Consider the following 22,802-nt stretch of genomic DNA (forward strand, 5'->3'; position numbering starts at 1 on the left):
GGGTGCAGAGGGGTGAGCGGGCCTGCGCCCACCGGGCAGGGCTGGGGCGTGGGGGTGGGGGTGGGGGGCGGCCTCACCTTCTCGTTGAACCAGGCCTCCGCGTCCCTGCGGTTCTGCTCGGCCAGGTCTTCGTACTCGGCCCGCATGTTGTTCAGCAGGACCGTGAGGTCCACCCCGGGCGCCGCGTTCATCTCCACGTTCACGTTCCCGCCCGCCGCGCACTGCAGGGCCTGCATTTCCTGCAGGGAGATGATAAGGTGACCCTGGGGCAGTTCATGTGCCGCGCCCGTGCGACTGCTTCTCTGCGCTCTAGGCTGTGGCCTGACTTCCCAGACCTCCACCCTGTGACTCTTCCCTCTCCCCGTTTCTCTTTTCATGTTTCTTTCCTTCCCCCCTTGCCCCCCCCACCCCCCATTCTCCCCTTTGGGACAGCTAGATTTGGTGGTGTTTTAGGCGTTTCTGTCATAGAGTATTTTCTGAAAATCTTTCATCCATTGTTTTGGGGACTATTTTGGGGAGATAACCATAAAAAAAAAAGGCATATGAAGCTGCCTGGTGTAAGGTGTCAAATAATGGGTTTATTATTGTGCAGGGTTCAACATTAAAGCCAGGCTCACTAAGTGGAGAAAACAGTGACATCTTTTCCAAGTCAGAGAGGTCTTTAGTGAGGTTAACCTCAAGATAAGTTTTTATGAATGAAAGAAATAAATGTAGTGCAAACAAAAAGGGGTGTCTTAGTGCAAAAGCAATGTACCATTTTCAGAAGGATAGAATATTCTATCAGCCTAAAAAATGGAAGGGTACAGATCAAATGCTTAATATTTATTACAGATCAAATGCTTAATATTTATCACCTCGGGAGATGAGATCAGAAGGGCAGAGAGTGGGAGAAAGAAAATTCTTTCTTTATAAATGCCTTGGCATTGTTTGAATTATTGTAATGAGTACGGAATACTGTTCTAATGCAATGCCACCCCCCAAAGTATTTAAAATGTACAGAATGGCGGTTTGACTAGGAGTAAAGCTTCTCCTACCTCTTCGTGGTTCTTCTTGAGGTACCTCAACTCTTCGCTCAGGGATTCGTACTGCAGCTCCTGGTCGGTCCTGCAGAGCGTCAGTTCGTCTAGGACTCTCCGCAGCCCGTTGATGTCAGCCTCTGTGTTTTGGTGAAGGGCGAGCTCATTTTCATACCTTGGGGGGCATTAAATGAGTTTCAACACAAGTTAGACTCTCTCAAGAGGCAGGAAAATAGAACCTCAATTGCTTTAAGCTGAACACTGGAAATTGAATTGGGACTCAAAATATTATAAAAGTGTACATGGAAAGCCTTCCTTCACTCCTCTCTTATCCAGTTCTGTGTAGGAAAATCGGCGTTTATTTAGTGACACAAATTCTGATAGCGGATCCCAATAAAATAAAAATTTGCCATTGTATTATTTTTATTTTTTTAAATTTTTTAAAATGTTTTTTTTTAAATTTTTGAGACAGAGGGAGACAGAGCGTGAGAAGGGAGGGACAGAGAGAGAGGGAGACACAGAATCTGAAACAGGCTCCAGGCTCTGAGCTGTCAGCACAGAGCCCGACGTGGGGCTTGAACCCACGAACCGTGAGATCATGACCTAAGCCGAAGTCGGAGGCTCAACAGACTGAGCCACCCAGGCGCCTGCCATTTTATTATTTTCATTAAATTTTTTTACGTTTATTTATTTTTGACACAGGGAGAGAGAGAGAGGCAGAGCGTGAGAGTGGAGGGGAAGAAAGAAAGGGAGACCCAGAATCTGAAGTAGGCTCCAAGCTCTGAGCTATCAGCACAGAGCCCAACGTGGGGCTGGAATTCATGAACAGCAAGATCATGATCTGAGCTGAAGTCGGACACTTAACTGACAACTCAGGTGCCCCCAAATATGCCATTTTATTTATTTATTTATTTTCTATTTTTTTTATTTTTTTTTTTTCAACGTTTATTTATTTTTGGGACAGAGAGAGACAGAGCATGAACGGGGGAGGGGCAGAGAGAGAGGGAGACACAGAATCGGAAACAGGCTCCAGGCTCTGAGCCATCAGCCCAGAACCTGACGCGGGGCTTGAACTCACGGACCGCGAGATCGTGACCTGGCTGAAGTCGGACGCTTAACCGACTGCGCCACCCAGGCGCCCTATTTATTTATTTTTAATTTAATTAAAAAAATTTTTTTTTGCCATTTTAGAATTTTATCTTAGTTACTCGTTTTCCTTACTTGATGCATATTTTATGAACATCTACTTTGTGCTTGGCTCTATTCCAGGCAGGCATAGAAATACAGTGATGTTTTGCCTCAAGAATGTAATAAATATGTATAAATTTTGAGCATAGCTGATTGTAATATTATAATGTGCTTTGTGCCATATGGTATTGTAGTATTATAACATGCATTACTTCCTATCATCTTTCAGAGTGTATACTCCTTGGGATAAAATTGAAATTTTATTTAGCATATTAAATAGACAGGAAACATTTTCTCGAGAGTGATTGTTTTCCATCACTTACTTTAGCCGGAAGTCATCCGCAGCCAGTCTGGCATTGTCAATATGCAGAATTACGTTAGCATTAGCAATAGTGGAAGAGATAACCTAGAAGCCAAAAGGGAGGACAGGACAAATACACCAACTCTTACAATTTCTCAGCAAATAAAAAATTTGACACCATTAACTTTGCATAAAAATCCTATTTCCTTAAGTAACAGCCAAAATACTTAAAATTTTAATTAAAAAAATTACAAATATGGTTATTTCTCCTCCTATACTCATATAACTTTTAGAATGTGACACTTATCAATGAATATATTTCAAAACTGGCAACATTAAAAAAATTTTTTTAACGTTTATTTACTTCTGAGAGAAAGAGGGAGAGAGACAGAGGTATGAGTGGGGGGGAGGCAGAGAGAGGGAGACACAGAATCCGAAGCAGGCTCCAGGCTCTGAGCTGTCAGCACAGAGCCCGACACGGGGCTGAAATTCACGGACCTGGAGATCATGACCTGAGCTGAAGTTGGACACTTAATGGACTGAGTCACCCAGGCGCCCCACCAGCAACAGTTTTTTAAATACATTTTTTAAAAAGTTTATTTATTTATTTTGAGAGAGAGAGGGAAGGTGAGCAGGAGAGGGGCAGAGAGAGAGAAAGAGAATCCCAGGCAGGCTCCACATTGTCAGCACTGAGTCTGACGTGGGGCTCAAACTCACAAATTGTGAGATCATGACCTGAGCTGAAATCAAGAGTCAGACACTTAACGGACTGAGCCACCCAAGCACCCCCCCGACAAACCTAGTAACATTTAAGTTACTTGAAAACCATGATTCAAAGTGCATATTTTTGACTAATAGGAAGAATGTTTTATCAAAAGAAATAATAAATATGATATAAATGACAGATAACAGTTATGAGGCATTTCCTGTTCTAGTTTTATGTCTTTGGGTAGGTAATTCTTAGTTTTAAATACTTTGAGTATTTCCAAATTTGTAATTTCTCACCTTATTCTTAAGTTCTTCAATTATCTGGTAGTATCTGCTATAGTCATGATCAAGTCCACGGCAAGATCCAGGCCCGTATTTATCATACCAGCCCTTGATTTTTCTCTCTAGTTCGGCATTTGCCTCCTCCAGAGCTCGCACGTTTCCCAGGTAGGATGCCAAGCGGTCGTTAAGATTCTGCATGGTCACCTTCTCATTCCCGGACAGAAGTCCCCCTTCACTTCCAGCAAAGCCAGCACAAGCAGCGTTTCCACCAGCATGGTTCCCCCCAGGAACATTGCCCAGGCCCCCTCCCAAGGCACAGGAAAATCCACTTCCAGCCACAGAGCTGCCACATGCATTGCTGCCTGCAAAGCCTAAGCCTCCACTGGATGGTCTGACAGACCCAGCTCCAGACCATAAGCAAATATGCCTAGACCCACTAGAAAATCGGAGAGACATGATAGAATGAGAAACGTTCACCCTGTCTGGAAGAAGATAGGTGTAAATTCAAAGGAGAACAGAATATCATGTGCTGATGGTGTCTTTGGGCTTTTATACACAATTGTTGGGGTGTTTCTATTTGAGTGCCAGAGAGAAATGGCATCATTCAGATTAGCATGAAATTATGTATAATTAGGTAATTTTTTTTTTTGTAAATTGATGTCTAACATCCCTGGCTGTTGCTTTGGGGTATTTGTTATCTTAAATATAACAGGGTTAGTTCTATATTAAGTTCATTATTTTAACTTCTAATTTTGGGTGAGTAATCCTTTACTTTCATCTAGGCCCTAGGAATTTACCATCATTATCTGGCACCAGATATCATAAAGTTTTAAAAGTTAAGTAAGATTGTGATAGGGTACCATCAGCTACAGTAGGGTCTTAATTACCAGGGAGGTATATAAAGAGGTATTCAAAGGTATATAAAGAGGTATATATTAAGTAAAGGAACACATATTTCATCCCACCATAGCAAAAAAAAAAAATTGTGTTATTAAAAATAATATGATCCTTGTAACTTCTCTGGTCTTACCATGATTATAACACCTATTTATTACCTTGAACAATGACATAAATATTGGCTGATTCCTTTATTTAATGCATAAATAGCTACTATATCTGGTGTTCAAAGCTGAATATAGAAATGAAGACATAATGGGAAGTAAATGCAGAGGTGTATGGGCACAGTCTTTTTTTTTTTTTTTTTAACGTTTTTTTTAATTTATTTTTGAGACAGAGAGAGACAGAGCATGAACGGGGGAGGGGCAGAGAGAGAGGGAGACACAGAATCGGAAACAGGCTCCAGGCTCTGAGCCATCCGCCCAGAGCCTGACGCGGGGCTCGAACTCACGGACCGTGAGATCGTGACCTGGCTGAAGTCGGACGCTTAACCGACTGCGCCACCCAGGCGCCCCTGGGCACAGTCTTTAAGAAATGTATGGTCAGGATCAGGCAGAAGCTGGATTGTGTTTAACCTTCCGCGTCAAAGAGTTTGGAATGACTGGGGGTGTGTGGGGGGAGTGCGAGCGGGTCCAGCTGAGAGGGCAGGAGAGACGAGCAAGAAGTGACCTGAGAAGCCTCCTCTTGAGGCGGTGGCCAGGAAGCTGGGGGTGAAGAAGGTGGAGAGGATAGGAAAAGGAGGGGTAGAAGGGATTTGGTTGGGCTGGACTGGTTCCAGGTTCTCTGGTGAAGACAGGTATAGAATTGTTTTGCCCCAGGACAGTTCTGTCTTCTGGAACTGTGTTGGCATAAGCGGTCTGAAGCCTCGTCATCTGGCACTGTGGCTGCCATTGGCCTGGCATTTAAATGTATTTTCTGGGCAAAGTTGTGGGATTTGTTTCGAGCTGCAAAAGGCCTTAGATATGACCTAATTCAGCCCCTTTGTCAGATGAGGCCACTGAGACCCACAAATGTTAAACATTTTGTTCAGAGTCACCAGGCACATGCCAGGTGAAGGCTTGGCGCATGTTCTAGAAAGCCTTGAGATTCTGGCACCATGAGCGTATTTTATTTTACCTAGTTATTTATTTTAATTTGCTTAATGTTCATTTTTGAGAGAGAGAGGAGGGGAGAGAGTGCATGTGCACGAGCCGGGGAGGGGCAGAGAGAGAGAGGGGGGGACAGAGGATCCAAAGCGGGCTCTGCACTGACAGCAGCAAGGCCTGATGCTGCACTTGAACTCATGAACTGCAGGATCATGACCTGAGCCGAAGCTGGATGCCTAACCAATTGAGCCACCCAGGTGCCCCTTATTGATTGATTTATTTTTAAAATATTTATTTGTTTATTTAGTGAGAGAGAGAGAGAGAACATGCATACATGAGCAGGGAAGGGGCAGAGAGAGAGAGGGAGAGAGAGAATCCCAAGCAGGCTCCCCAGTGTCAGTGCAGAGCCAGGCATGGGGCTCTATCTCACTAACTGTGAGATCATGTGACCTGAGCTGAACTCAAGAGTCAAATGCGTAGCTGACTGAGGTACCCAGGTACCCCATCATAAGTGTATTTTAGATACAAATAATTTCTCTAAATTATCTATGCCCATGCAAATACCTATTTTATACATTGCCATCGATAGTCTTATCATGTTGTATTGTCAAATTATTCTTTTAAGTTATTGAATTATTGGAATTAAAATATTAAAGAATTAGAATATCGAAACATGAAGAATTGAAAATCTCTTCAGTGCCTAATTATTAACTGTAAATAATAATTAGACAAATTATTGGTGTAATGTATATGTATCCTGCATATGTAAAAAAAATTCCAGAGGCCTTTTTGTGACAAAAGAAGGAAAGAAGCTATTTTTAAAAAAAGCTTAAGTTGAAGGGTGCCTGGGTGGCTCAGTCGGTTAAGCGTCTGACTTCGGCTCAGGTCGTAACCTCACGGTTTGTGTGTTGGAGCCCCGCACCCGGCTCAGAGCCTGGAATCTGCTTCAGATTCTGTGTCTCCCTCTCTCTCTGTCCCTCTCCCGCTCATGCTCGGTTTATCTCTCTCTCTTTCTCTCTCTCTCAAAAATAAACGTTAGAAAAAAAACTTTTTTAAGCTTAAGTGGAAATAACTCGTTTCCTTGGCGATCCCAAATTGTTCACCGCAATTGTCCCTGCCCTTCTATTTCCACCAGGGGGCAGCGCTCACCTGCAAATGGATGTAGTTCGGAGCAGAAGCACCACTTCAGCCTGGGTCTCCCATGCCTGCTGCTGGAAACTATTAGACCCCTGGTATGAAGCAACCTCAACGTTTATCTTCTTAAAGTTCCAGAGAACGATGAGTATAAAGACAAGATTTCCTTACATTTATATGGTGCTTTACAGCTTCCAGAGGGATTTCTTGTACATGATCTCATTTGATCCTTATAATGAGTCTGGGAATTAAGAAAAGTGGTCTCTTTCCTCTGGTTTAAAGATGAGGAAACTGAGGACAGAGACTGTTCAAGGATACACAGCATGAAACATGGTGAGTCAGGTCAGAATGGGTCTTGTGATTCAGCGTGGTGGTCCTTTCATTAAATAGTTGTCCTAAAGTCGGACGAAAAAGTAACTCAGACAATGCCCAGATCTCTCTTTAATGGAAAACATAAGCTGATTTCTTACAAAATTGTTTCAAGAATTTCTAGTTAATAGTAAAATGAAACTTCTGACTGTAGTCATGCTGCCTATCGGATGTCATTCATTCAGTTATGTTGTTGTTCATTCAAGAAGGATTTAATGAGCACCTACAATGTACAGGGCACTATATCGGTAGCAGGGCATCCAGAAGGAAGACAATAAGTGCCTCCTAAGTTTTATTGTGAAGAATGCTGCTGTGAACATGGCACACACAAATATCTCTTCAAGACCTTAATAGCAATTCTTTAGACTTTAGACCCAGAAGTGAAATTGCTGGATCATACGGTACTTTTGTTTTTAATGTTTTGAGGAGTCATCGTTCTGGTTTCTGCAGCCCCTGTCCCATTTTTCATTTCCATCAGGAGGGCACAAAGGTTCCAGTTTCTCCACAACCTTGCCAACACTTGCTATTTTCTATTTTATTTTTTAAGTAGGCTCCAAGCCCAGTGCGGGGCTTTAACTCATGTCGCTTAGATCGAGAGTCAGATGCTTAACTGACTGAGCCACCTCCCTTTTCTTGATGGTAGCTTTCCTAATGGGTATGAAATGGTATCTCATGGTAGTTTTGATTTGCATTTTTCTAATGATTAGTGATGTTGGGCATCTTTTTATGTGTTTACTGGGCATACCCCATTTGCTTTTGTCTTTACAACTGCTTTCGATCTACAGAGATGCATTTTGGTGCCCTTTGGTTTTCTAAAGATTTATTTGTTTATTTATTTAAGTAATCTCTACACCCAACGTGGGACTTGGACTCATGACCCTGAGATCAAGAGGTGCATGCTCTACCAACTGAGCCAGCCAGGCGCCCCTGGTGCCATTTTGTTTTCTAGTCTTCCCCTCAAATTTCTTACTTTAGGAAACCTTACAGAGGCTCTATAGATCAAAACTTTAATGAGAGTTCCTCTTCCAAAAAGGTCATTAGCTTTGTCCTGGCTCTGCTAGCCTGTGAACCCGTATATTCATGCTTTTCAAGCATTTCTCCTGAGATAACATATTCTGAGTAGGAAAGGTTAATCAGAAGCCTGGTATGTGATTTTTTTCTTGGCTAAGATCCTGAAGGACAAAGCTATTTTCAGAACACTATTCAAATTCTCCCCCCAGGTAATGCCCAATATTTGTACTAATTCACAATTACTCCCTTTCTAACTGCTGCTAGGCTGCAAAGATCTCTTATGCAGTGTTGGGGTTGTGAGATGATGTTTGTGTTTTTATTTAGAGACACTGAAAATCAATGTGACAACTCAAAGAGTTCTTCCTCCTTTGGCATGGCTTTCTGTGGGACAACCTGGTTCAAAAAGTATCCGTAAGAAATATCCTTGATACCTGGTTTCCAGGCTGGACTTATTTTTGTTGTGATAACTCGTTTCTCTTTGTCATTCAAAGACACAGCATGGGTCATCTGCATCATGATCAGGATGACCACAGCTGCAGCTTTTAGGGATGGTCAGCTATCTCAAACCTTTGGGACAATCATCTGGTCCTTCCTACTTACCTTCACAAACCTCTTGCTCTGTTTTATTGGACCTCAGGTTCACAGGACTAGATTAGTCCTACTCCTTTGTGACACACTCTTACCACTGTTCCTACTGTCTGGATTTTTGTTTTGCAGCCCTACGGCAGCAACCTGACCTTGATCTCTACCCCGTGGCAGACCACATTAATGATCGCCTACTCTAGTAACAATTTATTGTGATGCTCATGCCCATTTTTGGAGAAACTATTTAGCCAATAAGCATATTTCTCTGAGGATGAACAGAATGGTGTTTTGTTTTTTGCTTAATAAAATCCTCATTTATTTGGACTTATCTAATACATACTAGAAGCATGCATTATAAACACGTTTATATACTCTTTATATAAACAAAGGATAAAAGCAGATATATTGAAGAAACAGGATTAAAAATTTACAGCAGTTACCAAATTTCAGTAGTGTCTTTTTCAGTTGTTTTGGTAATATTTTGAAAATATTTTTCAAAAAATTTTCAAAAAATTTGACCACTCAGTACTTATGCTGTGCTCACCACAAGTGTAGTAGCTCCCATCTGTCACCATGCCAGCCGTTACAGTACCACTGACTATATTCCCTATGCTATACCTTTCATCCCTCTGATTTATTCATTCCACAACTGGAAGCCTATATCTCCTATTCCCCTTCATTCAGTTTACACATCTCACCACTACCCTCCCCTCTGGCAACGATCGGTTTGTTCTCTGTATTTGTGGGTCTGTTTCTATTTTTGTTTGTTCATTTGTTTTGCTTTTTGGATGCCACATGTAAGTGAAATCATATGGTATTTCTGACTAGCTTATTTCACTTAGCATAATATCCTCTAGGTCCATCAGTGCTGTTGCAAATAGCAAGATATCTCATCCTTTTTTATGGCTGAGTAATATTCCATTATATATAATGGAATGTGATATATATTTATTTATGTATTTATATGTAAATATTTATAACTTTGTAGAGTTCTATTCAAATTTATTTATAAATATGTATTTATAATTTATTTATATTTATTTAAATATATATAAATATATATGTATATATAAATATACATATATATGTACATACATATATGTATATATGTATACATATATATGTATACATACATTCATTCTATATATGTATACATATACATTCTATATATGTATATAGAAAAATGGATAAAGAAGATGTGATATATATCACATATACATATACATACACACATATATATGGACATACATATGTGTATATATATATGTATATGTGATATATATCACATCTTCTTTATCCATTTTTCTACCCATGGACACTTAGATTGCTTCTGTATCTGGGCTATTGTAAATAATGCTGCAATAAACATAATAAACGTAGGGGTGCCTGTATCTTTTCCAATTAGTGCTTTCATTTTCTTTGGGTAAATACCCAGTAGTGGAATTAGTGGATCATATAATATTCCTATTTTTTAGTTTTTGAGGAAACTCCTTACTGTTTTCCCCAGTGACTGCACCAATTTCATTCCGTGAACAGTGCACAAAGGTTCTTTTTCGCCACATCCTTGCCAACACTTGCTATTTCCTTTCTTCTTCATTTTAGCCATTCTGACAGGTGTAAGGTGATATCTCACTACGGTTTTGACTTGTAGTTCCCTGACAATTAGTGATGTTGAGCATCTTTTCATGTGTCGGTTGGCCATTTGTATAATCTTCCTTGGAGAAATGTCTGTTCATATCTTCTCCCACTTTTAACTGGATTGTTTTTTTTTGTGTGTGTTTTGAATTGTGTAGTTCTTTATATATTTTGGACATTCACCCCTTATTAGATATATCATTTGCAAATATCTTCTCCCACTCAGTAGGCTGCTTTTTCATTTTGTTGATGGTTTGCTATGCAAAATAGAATACTGTTTTTTCAATGTCTATTCCATGGTGGTCGTTTTTTAAGGGCTTTATAGGCATTAACCCATTTTATCCCCACAATCTCATATGAAGTAGTTATTGTCCCTATTATAGGGACAATTGTATTGGACAGATAAGAAAACTGAAATTCAGAAGGGTTGAAGTAACTTGTCCAAAATTTAACATGATTTGTAAATGCCACCGACAGGATATGAAATCCAGAACCATTGACTTTGGAATGCATGCTTAAAGCCACAAATGACCTCTTTTCCTAATTCTCACTCTCCAGATGCCATGTAGATGGGATACTGGGTGGACCTTATTTAGTTAACCTTACACAAGCTATTTCCCCTATAAACCTGACCATAACTAAGTTACTTCTCCATGCCCTAGCAAAATCGAGCCATCATAGACATCAAGGTCATGGTGCAAAGCTTTAAGAGGCATGATGCAAACCTTCTGGAAAAGAAGCCAGCTTTTGCTGTTTAGTATGATTCCACATGAGTGCCAGAGTTGGCTCTGCTAGTCTTACTGGACACTGCCCTGCTTAAATAGCAGGACACTGTCACAACTTTAGAATTTGTAAGAATGTGTACAGGATTTTTTTAATAGCTACATCATAAATCCATGTAAGAGTAGTGATCTGTACAGTTAGCAATAATTTTTTTTAACTATAAATATCAATGTCCTTGCTAAAATCAAACTTGTTCAGACTGTCTTTATTAAAGTAGTCTGAGTCCCGTTGAGAAAGTTCTATTTTAATTTTTTTCCAGTTTTATTGATATAATTGACACACAGTACTGTTTAAGGTGTACATAATGACTTAACTATACAGTGAAATGAATACCACAGTTCACATCCAAAAAGAAAGTGGTTCTTTACCAGAGATAAAGTAGTTACTTCATCAGAGAAAATGTAATATAAATAATTGTTTAAGAAGGTACCGGAAGACTAAACAGGTAAGAAGACAGGGACTACCATGATTTAGACCTTTCAGGAATGAAGGGTTACCCAACCAGATGAAGAACTCTGATCAGCTGAGATCTCTGCTTGCAGTGGGGGTTAGGCAGGTAGTGGTGGTAGGACTGGGTAGAAGAGACAAAGGGTAATAACAAACACAACTATCTCATAGTATCGTGTTTATATTTGTGTCACTGAATAGGAGAACACTTATTTCTTCAGAATTAGGAGAATGGCCATCTCGGATTATTAACAATACTCTAAGTCCTAGGCTCTGGGTTAACTGTTAGATATTTATTTTTTAAATTTAAGTTTATTTATTTAAGAGACAGAGTGAGCAGGGGAAGGGCAGACAGAATCCCAAGCAGCCTGTGGGTGGAGCCTGATGCAGGGCTCGAACTCAAGAACCCTGAGTTCATGACCTGAGCCCAAACCAAGAGTAGGACACTTAACCAACTGAGCCACCCAGGTGCCACAACTTTGTTAGATATTTTAAAAGGCAGTGTTTCTGAACAGCATTCAGTATAGACACAGTGGCAGCTCAGGGTCCTTACCCATCAACATCTCAGTTTTAGGGCTTTACAGTGTAGCATGTTGGGACTTCAACAGAAACTTAGAAGACAGGCTCCCAAGAAGGGACGCTGGCACCCAGATAAAAAAGTAATGCCAACTTAAGTGGGGAGCTTCTGAAGTATGATAATATTTGGTGGTAGGTAGGTCATGGAGCCTTGACTATAGGGAAGTCCATCCATTTTGAAACAGGGCTTGTCATCAGTTTGAGTACAGAGGATAGGGTTTATCCAGCAGGAGACCCAAGTAAATGACCTGGGGACCAGGGCTGTGGTCTTGGGGAAAACAAGCTCAAATCAGTAAGGATACAGAGACAGGCTGCTATTTGGTAGACCCGGGTATCTAGGAACCCACCAGGGAACGCAAGGTAGTCTTAGGGACAAAGAATAAATATAGCCCTTAGTAAATCCATCTACTCCATATACTAGCAGAGTACTGTCAGCTGGGTTCTTAATGGCTGAAGAATATGACTGGGTTGACCCTACACCAGGTCTTTAGTACTTATCACGAGATGTGTTTGGTGAAGGCAGGGACCTAGAGTTGTTCCTTTGGTAAAATTGGCATTATCATGTCTTTTCCTGTTCATCTGACAGACACCAAATAATTTTGTTAGGGTGATATATTACTGGCCTGGTGAGTGGTAGATGATATCTCTTAAGGTGTATATATAGCAACTGGGCAGAAATGAATGGGAAGAAAATGAGGGAAGGTAAATGTGCGAAGCCAAGTAGTCAGAAAATGTGAAATTTCCAATAACTTTATCCATGGAGACTTACTGGAGATATTTTAGAATTTTCAGGACTGAAATAATTCAAAGCCAGTGCACTGGGAGTTTCCCACCTATGGTATATCTTTAAGAAAGGGTAAGATTGGGTATCAGATTTCTGACTTAGTGAGATTATGGACATTGATCTAACACCCACAAGATTAAAAAATTTACTCAGGGAAATCATAATGATAATAATTCTGTCTTCAGAATTTCTGGACAAATGAACCTTCAAATGCTATAGTTCACTCATCTTTAAGGTTAAAAAAAAATCACTTAATTTAAATAAGGACAATTCTGACCAAATTGGATAGCTTGCATCAGTAAGAAAGTTTATTGAAATTCATTAGTGAATGAGAATAGAAAGTTTTTTTTTTTCCATTAAAGAACACTTTCTGGTAAAGTGAAAAGAAATACAGAAACCATAAAACACCTTTTAGACACCTTATTTTCAAGGAGTGAACCTATTTCCATAGACCATTAAGACTGAAGTGTTTTCTTGGAGCTTTTGTTTTTCATGCACCTGTACATAATGGTCTGTGTGAAGGGAGACTCTTTCCTCTTGATGCGGCTTAATAGTAGTGTTTCTTGGTTTCTGATTCAACCATTGATGAAAGGACTCTACCATCAGGTGCCACCTCTTCAATAATTGTCTTGATTACTCTGGTTTTGTTAGTATCTGTACATGAATCACAGGGGAAAAAAACAATTTAGACTAAATAATTTGTGGGGCTTCGTACTAATTAATCAAAATTTTTAAAAGAAAAGTACACTAAACTAAAAAAAGAAAGAAAATCCTATTTTTTTGTTTCTTTTTTAGATCCGACTAGTATTTAAGCTACAGCATCTTGCACCAGGTTATTTTTCGTTCAAGATGGATGTCAAGAGTATAGTTTGCTAAAAAAAAAAAAAAAAAATCCAAGCGGTAATCTCTAACATTTTAATTTTTTAGAAGGCTTTAAAAAGCAACAAAATCATCACGGAAAGTTAAAACTAATTCTGATTACCCCAGCTAGTTTCTGCTGACCTTGGTCCCTTGGAAGAGGGTTCCCCGACGGACCCAGAAGACGAGGACTTGTGACCGCCGGAGCTGCCGCCACCGTAGCCGCCGCCGCTGGAACTGCCGCCGTGGCCACCGCCGCCGCCGGAGCTGCCGCCGCCGTAACCACCCCCGTGACTTCCGCCGGAGCTACCGCCGTGGCCGCTACCGCCGTGGCCGCCACCGCTGGAACTTCCGCCGCCGTAGCCGCCGCCGTAGCCGCCACCGCCGCCGGAACTTCCGCCGTAGCCGCCGCCGGAACTTCCGCCGCCGCGCCCGCCGCCGTAGCCGCCGCCGCCGCCGGAACTACAGGGAGTGAGGGTTGTGTTCGGTTAACTCTAACTTTGAAAAATGGTGGGTCGCCTTCTAGGTTATCGTTACTTTAAAAATAAGCAAAACGTGTTTCGAGAGGGGGAAAAAAAAGACCTGTCGAGTATGGATTCTCAGACCCAGTAACGAACAGTTTTATATGCACACAACTTTCAGAATCAAATCCATGGGAAACTCAGGCTGTGGTTGCATAAGCCTTTCTCTGTACTCTGCCTTCCCCCTTCTCCTCCGTTTCGCCCATCCTCCGGCACTTTGGGTTTTGGAAAAGCCCGGCAATTTAGAACACTGAATAAGACCAAGTGGGATAATTCTAAGATGTTTAGAATTTACCTTCCTTCTCCTTCTAGTAGGCTGCGGTAGGTTTGAATTTCATTCTCCAGTCGGATCTTAATATCCAGGAGCTGTTGGTACTCAGCATTCTGGCACTCGGTTTCAGCTCGAATCTGTTGCAGTTGTTCCTCCAGAGCGGAGATCTGGGCCTGAATCTGGGAGAGCTGCATACAGTAGCGACCTTCTGTTTCTGCCAAGGAGGCTTCCAGGGATTGTTTCTGGAAAGAGGAGAGAATGTACGGTGGCTTAGCGACTTCTTTGTTTAATTGAGTACAGTGAAGATTATTTAATAATTATTTAATGATAATATTTAATCTTTAATAATAAGACATCAAATAGAAGAATAAAGGAAATGAATAGAATTTGTGTTTTATGTTTAATGGCAACATTTTAACTTCACGTTTAGAGCAGGGCCCCTAAGACTTTTCTCCCATTAACCACGAGCTCCAATTTTATTTCCACTTTCGTACTCTTTGTTTTTTTCTTGTGGTGCATATTCTTATGTGAGCGTGAAACTTTGTGTGTTAAAGTTGAAGTTATTTCAAGAGAGAATTACAAACATACCAGGGCTAGTTGGGACTGTAGTTCGATTTCCAGACCTTGAACCGTGCGTCTCAATTCAGTAATCTCCGATTTGTGGCTGGACATTTGTTCGATGTTACTATTGATTTCCGTAGTGAGTTCTTTGCTCTACAGTATTAACAACAGGGGAAAAGATGAGAAAATTCTGAAATGATAACCAAGCGTCCGTTGGCCCCACTATGAAGGAAGACGAATTAACCTTTTCGTTGAACCAGGCTTCAGCGTCTTTGCGGTTTTGTTCAGCAAGTTGTTCATACTGGTTTCTCATGTTATTCAGAAGTTCAGTCAGATCGACACCTGGGGCAGCATTCATTTCTACATTTACATCACCAGTGGACACATTTTGAAGGTCTTTCATTTCCTGTTAGAGGAACAGAAAAATTTAATGATTGTATCATGACCACATGACCCCCCCCCCCCCCCGCTTTTATTTTTGGCTGCGGGGCGTATAACTTTTTGCATCACCTCTTCATGATTCTTCTTCAGGTAGGCCAGCTCTTCAGTCAGGCTCTCGATCTGCATCTCCAAGTCAGCCTTGGTCAGGGTCAGTTCATCCAGCACCCTGCGCAGGCCATTGATGTCAGCCTCCACGCCCTGGCGCAGGCTGACCTCGTTCTCATACCTGAAACAAGCATGGTACAAATACTAAATATAATTTACATATGGAAGATGTTCCTGGGCTGAGACTGTTTTAGAAGCGAATACAGAGTTGGCTTCACATGGCAACATTTATTGTGTACTAATTCATATAGGGATAGAGGGATATTAGTGGGTTAATGCAAAGAAACTTAGCAGTTTACTTTAAAATGCATTTTCTTCTTTTAATATTGCCAAGAAGGTAATATTGAAATTGAAAAATTTTCGGACAGCTCCAATACTGTTTAACTTTGAATGAATTCAAGAAAATGTAAATGCTATTGTAGGTGTCCAAAGTCACTGTTAAAACAACTCCTGTATTTGTTGTGACTGTGTTGTACCATGTTTACTTAGCTTACTTTAATCTGAAGTCATCAGCTGCCAGCCTGGCATTGTCGATCTGAAGCAGGATGTTGGCATTATCAGTTGTCAGATTGAGGATCTGGAGGGAGAGGCAAAGAAATCAGATACAGATACGCCATTATAAAACCAGGTGGCATAGATAGATAAGCTGCATTTTTATGTTCTCTTACAAAATCCTGGGGGGATTTTTTTTTATCTTAAATATAAAATATTGCAGGGTTACTCATATACTTAAATTTGAGCCATTTGTTCTCTTAAAGTTTCTATACATATCTACCTCTGTATCATCTTTTTCTGAAAACTAACTGCAAGTATATAGCTGTGTTCTTGCACAGCTCCCCTCTCCCCCCTCCCATTTTATACTGTGTGATTTCCATGTATTTCAGTGAACTTTTGACTGACTCATACCTTTTGGTTTAACTTGTTTTAAATATACATTCTAAATGAATACACTCTGGGCTGACACACAGTAGGTACAATTCACAAATTCTCCCAGAGGCAAACAGTATCCCATTTTCATACTGGAGAATTCATGTTACTTGTAAGGTTGGTAATGGATTTTTTTTTTATTAATCTGAATAGTGTCTTGTTCTGATTGATTTAATAATTCTTTCAGTTCCGATATTTGTAAATGACCTAGTATTTTAACTATGAACTCATACACTCATTAAAACATAAACAAATTCTCAGTAATCCGTTGTCTGATAAGGTATACAACACACATTGAAGATTTCAATGACCATATCCTCACAAATATTTACCTTTGAGGAGACTGGATTATTTTTGGAAGCGAGAAAGTAACGTAGGCAAACACAGTGAATAGCTACATTGTAGTTAATGTAAGAGTCACATATCTGAGTTACATGGATAAAAAATAGGCTTAAAGTTGGATTTTTAAGATGCACCTTACCTGATTTTTAAGATCATCGATGGTTTGGTAGTATTTGCTGTAGTCACGAGGTTCTCTCTGGCCTAAGCCGCCATGCTTTTCATACCACTCTTTGATTTTGCCTTCTAGCTCATAGTTTGATTCTTCCAGAGCCCGCACTTTGTCCAAGTAGGAAGCCAGGCGGTCATTCAGATTCTGCATGGTTACTTTTTCATTTCCGGAGAGAAGGCCACCATCTCCTCCAAATCCACCCCCAAAGCCTCCAAAGCTGCCTCCACTGAAGCCACCACCACCAAAGCTGCCCCCTCCAAAGCTGCCTCCTCCATAGCCCCCACCAAAGCTGCTGCTTCCATAGCCTCCACCAAAGCCTCCTCCACCAAAGCCTCCTCCGCCAAAGCCTCCTCCTAATCCTCCATAGCCACCTGATGAGCCCCCAAAGCAGCCTCCACCAGAGCTCCCACGACTAAAAGAGCCACCACTGAACCCCCTTGAGCTAAATCCTCCACCAATGGAGCCTTTGCTGCTTGAAATTCTGAAGGATGACCCTCCTCCTCCTCCTCCTCCCCCCCCACTGCGGGAGGAAGAGTACTGCTTGCTTGAGCTGTATCGAACAGACATGGTGATGCTGTTTAGCTCAGGGAGTGCTTGCTACCAAGGACAGTGACAAGCCTTTATACACTGAGAGGGTGTGTCCCACATGTGTTAGAGTTTGCTTACTTGCATGGTTTTCTTTTTGCCAATTTAGCATCTTTACTTATGATTGCATAAATTATCGTTGGTAATAACCAATTCCAATATGTATGGTTTTGAATTTGCCCTAAGAACAAACAGGAGTTTTGCTGTGTTGAAATTGAAAATGGGTGTAGTTCAGATGAGCTTATGTTTCATTACGCTTTCTTACCTTTTGAAGAATATTGAGCAACTTAAATCCAGTTTTTTCTCAGTACTAATTTAGTTACACAGAATGTTTGCAAAGTTTGGAAAAAGAATTTTAGCTACAAAATTATTGCTGAAGATTTTTCAAATTCATGTTTTAAATAGTTTTAATTAATTGGAAAAAAAAACTAACAAAGTCATGCTCTAATGGGGATCTTGTAGAAAATTGCAAGCAAACCAAAAAGAAAAGAAAAAAATATGCTAAGCAGTTTAATTAGTGTTCAAAAGATGCCACATATGAAAAATTAAAGCCATAAAAAAACCAAATTGGTAAGAGTGTGTGTGTGTGTGTGTGTGTGTAGTGTTTGTAGGGAATCTTTTAATTTATTTGGAGAATGAAAGCATAGTGGTACTTTGCTTAGAGAGTTGGAAGTGAGTAATGACTTAGGAATCTGCCAATTTAATGGTGCTATTCTTTTTAACCTTATATATATTTTTAAGTTTATTTTGAAAGCGAGAAAGCTCATATGAATGTGTGAGCAGGGGAGGGGCTGAGAGAGAGAGAGAGAGAGAGAGAAAGAGAGAGAGAATCCCAAGCAGGCTCCATGCTGTCAGCATGGAGCCCAACACAGGGCTCAATACCACAAACCGCAAGATCACGACCTGAGCTGAAACCATGAGCTGGACGCTTAACTGAGCCACCCAGGCACCCTTTCTTTTTAACCTAAAAAAAAAAAAAAATCCTGAAGTGATTCTGGATTTTATTGATTTTTAAATTCATCATAGTGAAGGCTGATTGGAAGACCATAATGCAGAAATTCTTATCACAATATATGAAAAACTAACCTCCATTACTTTCTTTACTCTAAATTTGATTGATCCCCAAAGGGAGAGCTTAGTTATGTTGTAATTGTGATTAAAAATTTGCTTACAGGAATATAAATCCGGATTAGAGAATGTTACTTGCTCCAAAAATTATGATCTGGACTGTGAACATATGTTTCCAAGCTAGATTCTGTTTCTCAAAAAAAAATTTTTTTTTCCTTGGATACACTGTGTATAGAATTTGGTGTAACAGTTTGTCTAGTGAAGTATTTAATTGGGACTTTAATACATGGTATAAAATTATTTTTCATCTACCCATAGGCTATGACAATGCTGTTGTTCGCAAATATATTCATGTGTATTACACACACACACACACACACATATTTTATAATTAAATAGTGCCATTTGTGATGCTGTGATTTTATAATCTGTGAAACAAGCTGCTGAAGTTAGGGATGGTGGTTATCTCTAGTGTATGAAAGAGGAAGTTGAAGCTGAGAGAGGTTATGATTTCACCTAACGAAACGAAATAGGTGGTTGAACTGAGATTAGAAACTTAGTGTTTTGATGCCTGACTTTTGGCTCTTTCCTACGCTACCATTGTGTCTATGTACTCTCTACTGTGGTTGGTCTGATAGGATCCAGTGCCTCTCTTTCTCACCATAAACTTCTCCACGTGGGAAAAAACAAAACAAAACCAAAAGTCCTTGGAAGCATGAAAATGTTGAGATGAGAGGGTATTTGGCACATGCTCTTCTTTTACGAATTGCTTTTTCCTATTAGATGTACAGCTGCACAGCCTATGAAAACTGTAGAAATAGTTTCTTCAGGGAAGGGGAATGTGGCTGGGAGTGTTAGTGTAGAGCTGATTGTCAGGGGTTACGGTTATTACCCAGCACGTTGTGGTTCCGCCAACTTGTTAGCACATGTAAGTGGGGCAGTAGCTAAAAGAAATAATGAAACCCAACCATGGGAATTGATCCTTGAGGAAGATAGCAGGCGGTAGAGGAAGGCTGTAAAAATCAGGATAGAGAAAACAAAAAACCATTCCAGTAAGTTCAGAGCGGATGTTGAAGCCTTGATATTAATGAAAGCGATTTGGAAAGAAACCATTTTAATTAAAGAGAGATTCTGGTAGATTTTACCTGCCATTATTATGAATTTTGGATCTTGATCTTACCAGTTTTGCTTCAGTATTAGCTTTTACTTTTTTTTTTTTCACCCTGGTGGAGAAATATAAAATTTAAATCTATTTTCAGTTATTTAACCAGTGCAAGTGGTATGAAGAAATCTGTTACAATCATATTAAAGAATATGTGAAAGGAAACCTGTGCGTACAAGTACACGGGGACAAATACATGTATAGAGACTCTTCTAATACCAACTATAATATTTAAACCACCTTTAACTAAATCTATTATCGAAGGCTGCTTATTAACCTGTATATTGTAGAAATCGATTTGTTTTTATTTGCACTGTCATTTGTTGAAATCCGCCTTTGGCATGAGTGACGTTACAGAGGTGCCATGTAACAATTCTATAGCTAAATGGGATGAAAATTTACAGACTGTCATTTCTAATCTTGGCACCGTATATACTTGATTGCCATAATCCACTGTAACTGTAATTTCGTTGTTTTCTATTTTTATTGTGTCTCTGTGGGGCATTGATAGGTATTTAGAAGATAGATGAGTGAGATTCAGCTCTTGCCCTTAACGATTTTACTCATCCTTACAATCTAATTGAGGAGACAAAACAAACATTATCAACCTAAGCACCATATGAATGGTAAATGAAGTGAAAAGGAGGCGGGGTGGGGAAAAGGAGTTAACATTTCTAAATATCTACTATGTTCTAGATGGTTTAGTCTCCTGTAATCCTCCCCAATTTCTCTCTGATTGGTATTACATGCCTCATTTTATAGCTGGAAAAAAAAAAAAAGTGAAGCTTTAGAAAGCTTTAGGAATTGCCCAGAGTAGCATAGGTAGTTTATGCTAGAGCCTGGTTTTGAATCAGCTTCATAGATGATCCTGTTTTCATAACAGGATCTGTCGTGAAAGACTGTCGCTGTAAGACTGATGAGCAAGGAGTCTTGTTGGAATAGGGTCATCTGACAAAGTTTCATGTGCCAGTGGAATTTAAGCTGAGTCTTGCAAAGGATGGGTAGGATTCTTCCATGCGTGCAGCAGCAGAGAGAGGACCTTTCTGGGAAGTGGGGACTATGAAAATGCCAAACAGGTGGAGACTCTTAATGGGCCAGTTTGGCTAGATCAGATCATCTATATTTATTAATTTATCTTAACAGATTTTATTTGGTACCTGCAATATTCCCTGGGGATACATAGGTGACTAAGATAAATCCTGCCACTTAAGGAATTTGCACTCTACTTGGAGAGACAAGCAAACATACCCACAAGTTGGAGATTATAATATAGGGTACTCTGGGCTACACTTGAGGCATGACCAGGGTGTTGAGGTAGTGCAGGGAGGGGTTCTAACAGTCTGGTGTGTGTGTGTGTGTGTGTGTGTGTGCGCGCGCGCGCGTGTGATGTGCATGAGGGCACAATGAAAGAAAAATGAAGTTTTGAGAAGTTTGTTTGTTTTAAGATAGGAATTTGAAGTAGTACCAGGATATTCACGTAAAAATGTCTTAGCACTTAGACTCCTAGGACTACAGTTCAGGAGGGAGATTAGAGCCGCAGATACGTTCAAGATAGGTAAGATCCCTAAGGGAAGGAATTGAGAAAGACATGAGTGAAGGTCTAAGCCCGAACTTTGATGGATGGCCACTTTAGGGGCTGGGAAGAAGAGCTAGAGACTAGAGAATAATACTGAGAAGGAGGGCACTTATGATTTGGAAAGAGGAAGAAGGAACTTGGAAGCCAAGGGAGGAGGGAATCCAGATAAGTAGGCTGGTCACCAGAAAGAGAGATCAAGGAGAAAGGAGATTGAAGAGAAACTTGATTTGGCAGTTAGGAACCACTGGCGTCCTTCCACAGGGGAGGTCTAGTGGAATTGTAGTAGGGTAATCTACAATATATACCCAATATTAGATTTGGCCACTTTGCTTACTGTATTTTGTTTTCATGTAGTCCAGTGTCTTAATTTCCTCTTTAATCGCTTCTGGATTTGCAGTCATGGTTAAGGCGGGTATACACTATTCTCATGAGTTGAGTTTGGCTGGGGCTCTTGAAACATGTTGCTTCAGCTTTGTTATCAACTTGACTTGTCGCACTGTTGGGATTTTTGGACCTTTCCTATTCCTTGTTTTTCTTCAAGTAAAATTCTCTTTTGAAGTTTCTATTTGAAAATTCCATTTGCAAGTTTCTTTCTCTGATTAATTGAGATACAATGAGTAATTTAAGTAGTTACAGAAAGAGGACTCTGGTAGTGCAGATTATGTCTCAAGATGGCAGGATTGATGAGCTAAATGTTTAGAGTTTTCCATTGTTTATCACAGAAAGTTTGAAAGTTAGACATATTTTGCTTGACTGGTCTGTGACTGTGTGCAAACTGCTGAATGTGCCTTTATGATTACCACCCACAGAGTCAAAGCCAAATGGAAAATTGTACAAGTGTGTAGTGGGTTTGGTACCCTCCTCCCAGACGACTGAGTATTTAGGCAATAATTAGTAATTAGCGAAGATATTCATAAGGCCCATGACTTCTCATTGCAAAACATCTAAAATTCAGTGCTTTAAAATCTGCAGACACTCCCATATCATGCAATTTTTCTGAAACTTCTGGGATTGCACTGTGATAGAAGCCACAAAAATGTGGAAATTACATGAAGTCTTTTCAGTTAATGTAGCAGATGGTTAAGTGAGTGGGCTCTGGAGCCAGACTGCCAGGGTTACAGCCCACACCCCACCACTCACTGTGTGTTGTCTTGGTTTCCTCATTTCTTAATTGAAAAAAAATGTTTATTTATTTTTGAAGGAGAGACGGAGTGTCAGCGGGGGTGGGGCAGAGAGAGAGGGAGACACAGAATTGGAAGCAGGTGTCAGAAGCAGTCTCCAGGCTCTGGGCTGTCAGCACAGAGCCAACACAGGGCTCTAACTCACAAACTGTGAGATCATGCCCCGAGCCAAAGTCGGACGCTTAACGGACTGAGCCACCAAGATGCCCCCCGGTTTCCTCATTTCTCAAAAAG

At 40.4% G+C, this 22,802-nt stretch overlaps 1 protein-coding gene and 1 long non-coding RNA gene across 13 annotated transcripts in view; one reads left to right on the forward strand and one right to left on the reverse strand.

Annotated features, from left to right (window-relative positions):
• The window catches only part of KRT10 (keratin 10), a 41,931-nt gene extending 24,358 nt beyond the window's left edge, over window positions 1-17,573 (reverse strand). For 6 of the 9 annotated variants that reach the window (XM_045488777.1, XM_045488775.1, XM_045488774.1 and 3 more), the window contains exons 1-11: window positions 16,967-17,573; window positions 16,053-16,135; window positions 15,523-15,679; window positions 15,257-15,418; window positions 15,040-15,165; window positions 14,476-14,693; window positions 13,804-14,121; window positions 3,511-3,544; window positions 2,528-2,610; window positions 1,035-1,191; window positions 78-239 (exon numbers count right to left, since the gene is read on the reverse strand). In XM_045488777.1, coding sequence (XP_045344733.1) covers window positions 78-239; window positions 1,035-1,191; window positions 2,528-2,610; window positions 3,511-3,544; window positions 13,804-14,121; window positions 14,476-14,693; window positions 15,040-15,165; window positions 15,257-15,418; window positions 15,523-15,679; window positions 16,053-16,135; window positions 16,967-17,563 — 2,097 coding nt within the window. In that variant the 5' untranslated portion in view covers window positions 17,564-17,573. Of the gene's footprint in view, window positions 1-77; window positions 240-1,034; window positions 1,192-2,527; window positions 2,611-3,510; window positions 3,545-13,087; window positions 13,456-13,783; window positions 14,122-14,475; window positions 14,694-15,039; window positions 15,166-15,256; window positions 15,419-15,522; window positions 15,680-16,052; window positions 16,136-16,966 lie in introns of those variants that run through there. The other 3 variants (XM_045488772.1, XM_045488779.1, XM_045488778.1) reach the window with 3 other exon arrangements.
• The window catches only part of LOC123603661, a 148,875-nt gene continuing 140,138 nt past the window's right edge, over window positions 14,066-22,802 (forward strand). For all 4 annotated transcript variants that reach the window (XR_006714970.1, XR_006714967.1, XR_006714969.1 and 1 more), the window contains exon 1: window positions 14,066-14,169. This is a non-coding gene — a long non-coding RNA (uncharacterized LOC123603661). The remainder of the gene's footprint in view (window positions 14,170-22,802) is intronic.

This window comes from Leopardus geoffroyi, chromosome E1, assembly GCF_018350155.1.
Source record: "Leopardus geoffroyi isolate Oge1 chromosome E1, O.geoffroyi_Oge1_pat1.0, whole genome shotgun sequence".
NCBI classification, from domain to species: Eukaryota; Metazoa; Chordata; class Mammalia; order Carnivora; family Felidae; genus Leopardus; species Leopardus geoffroyi.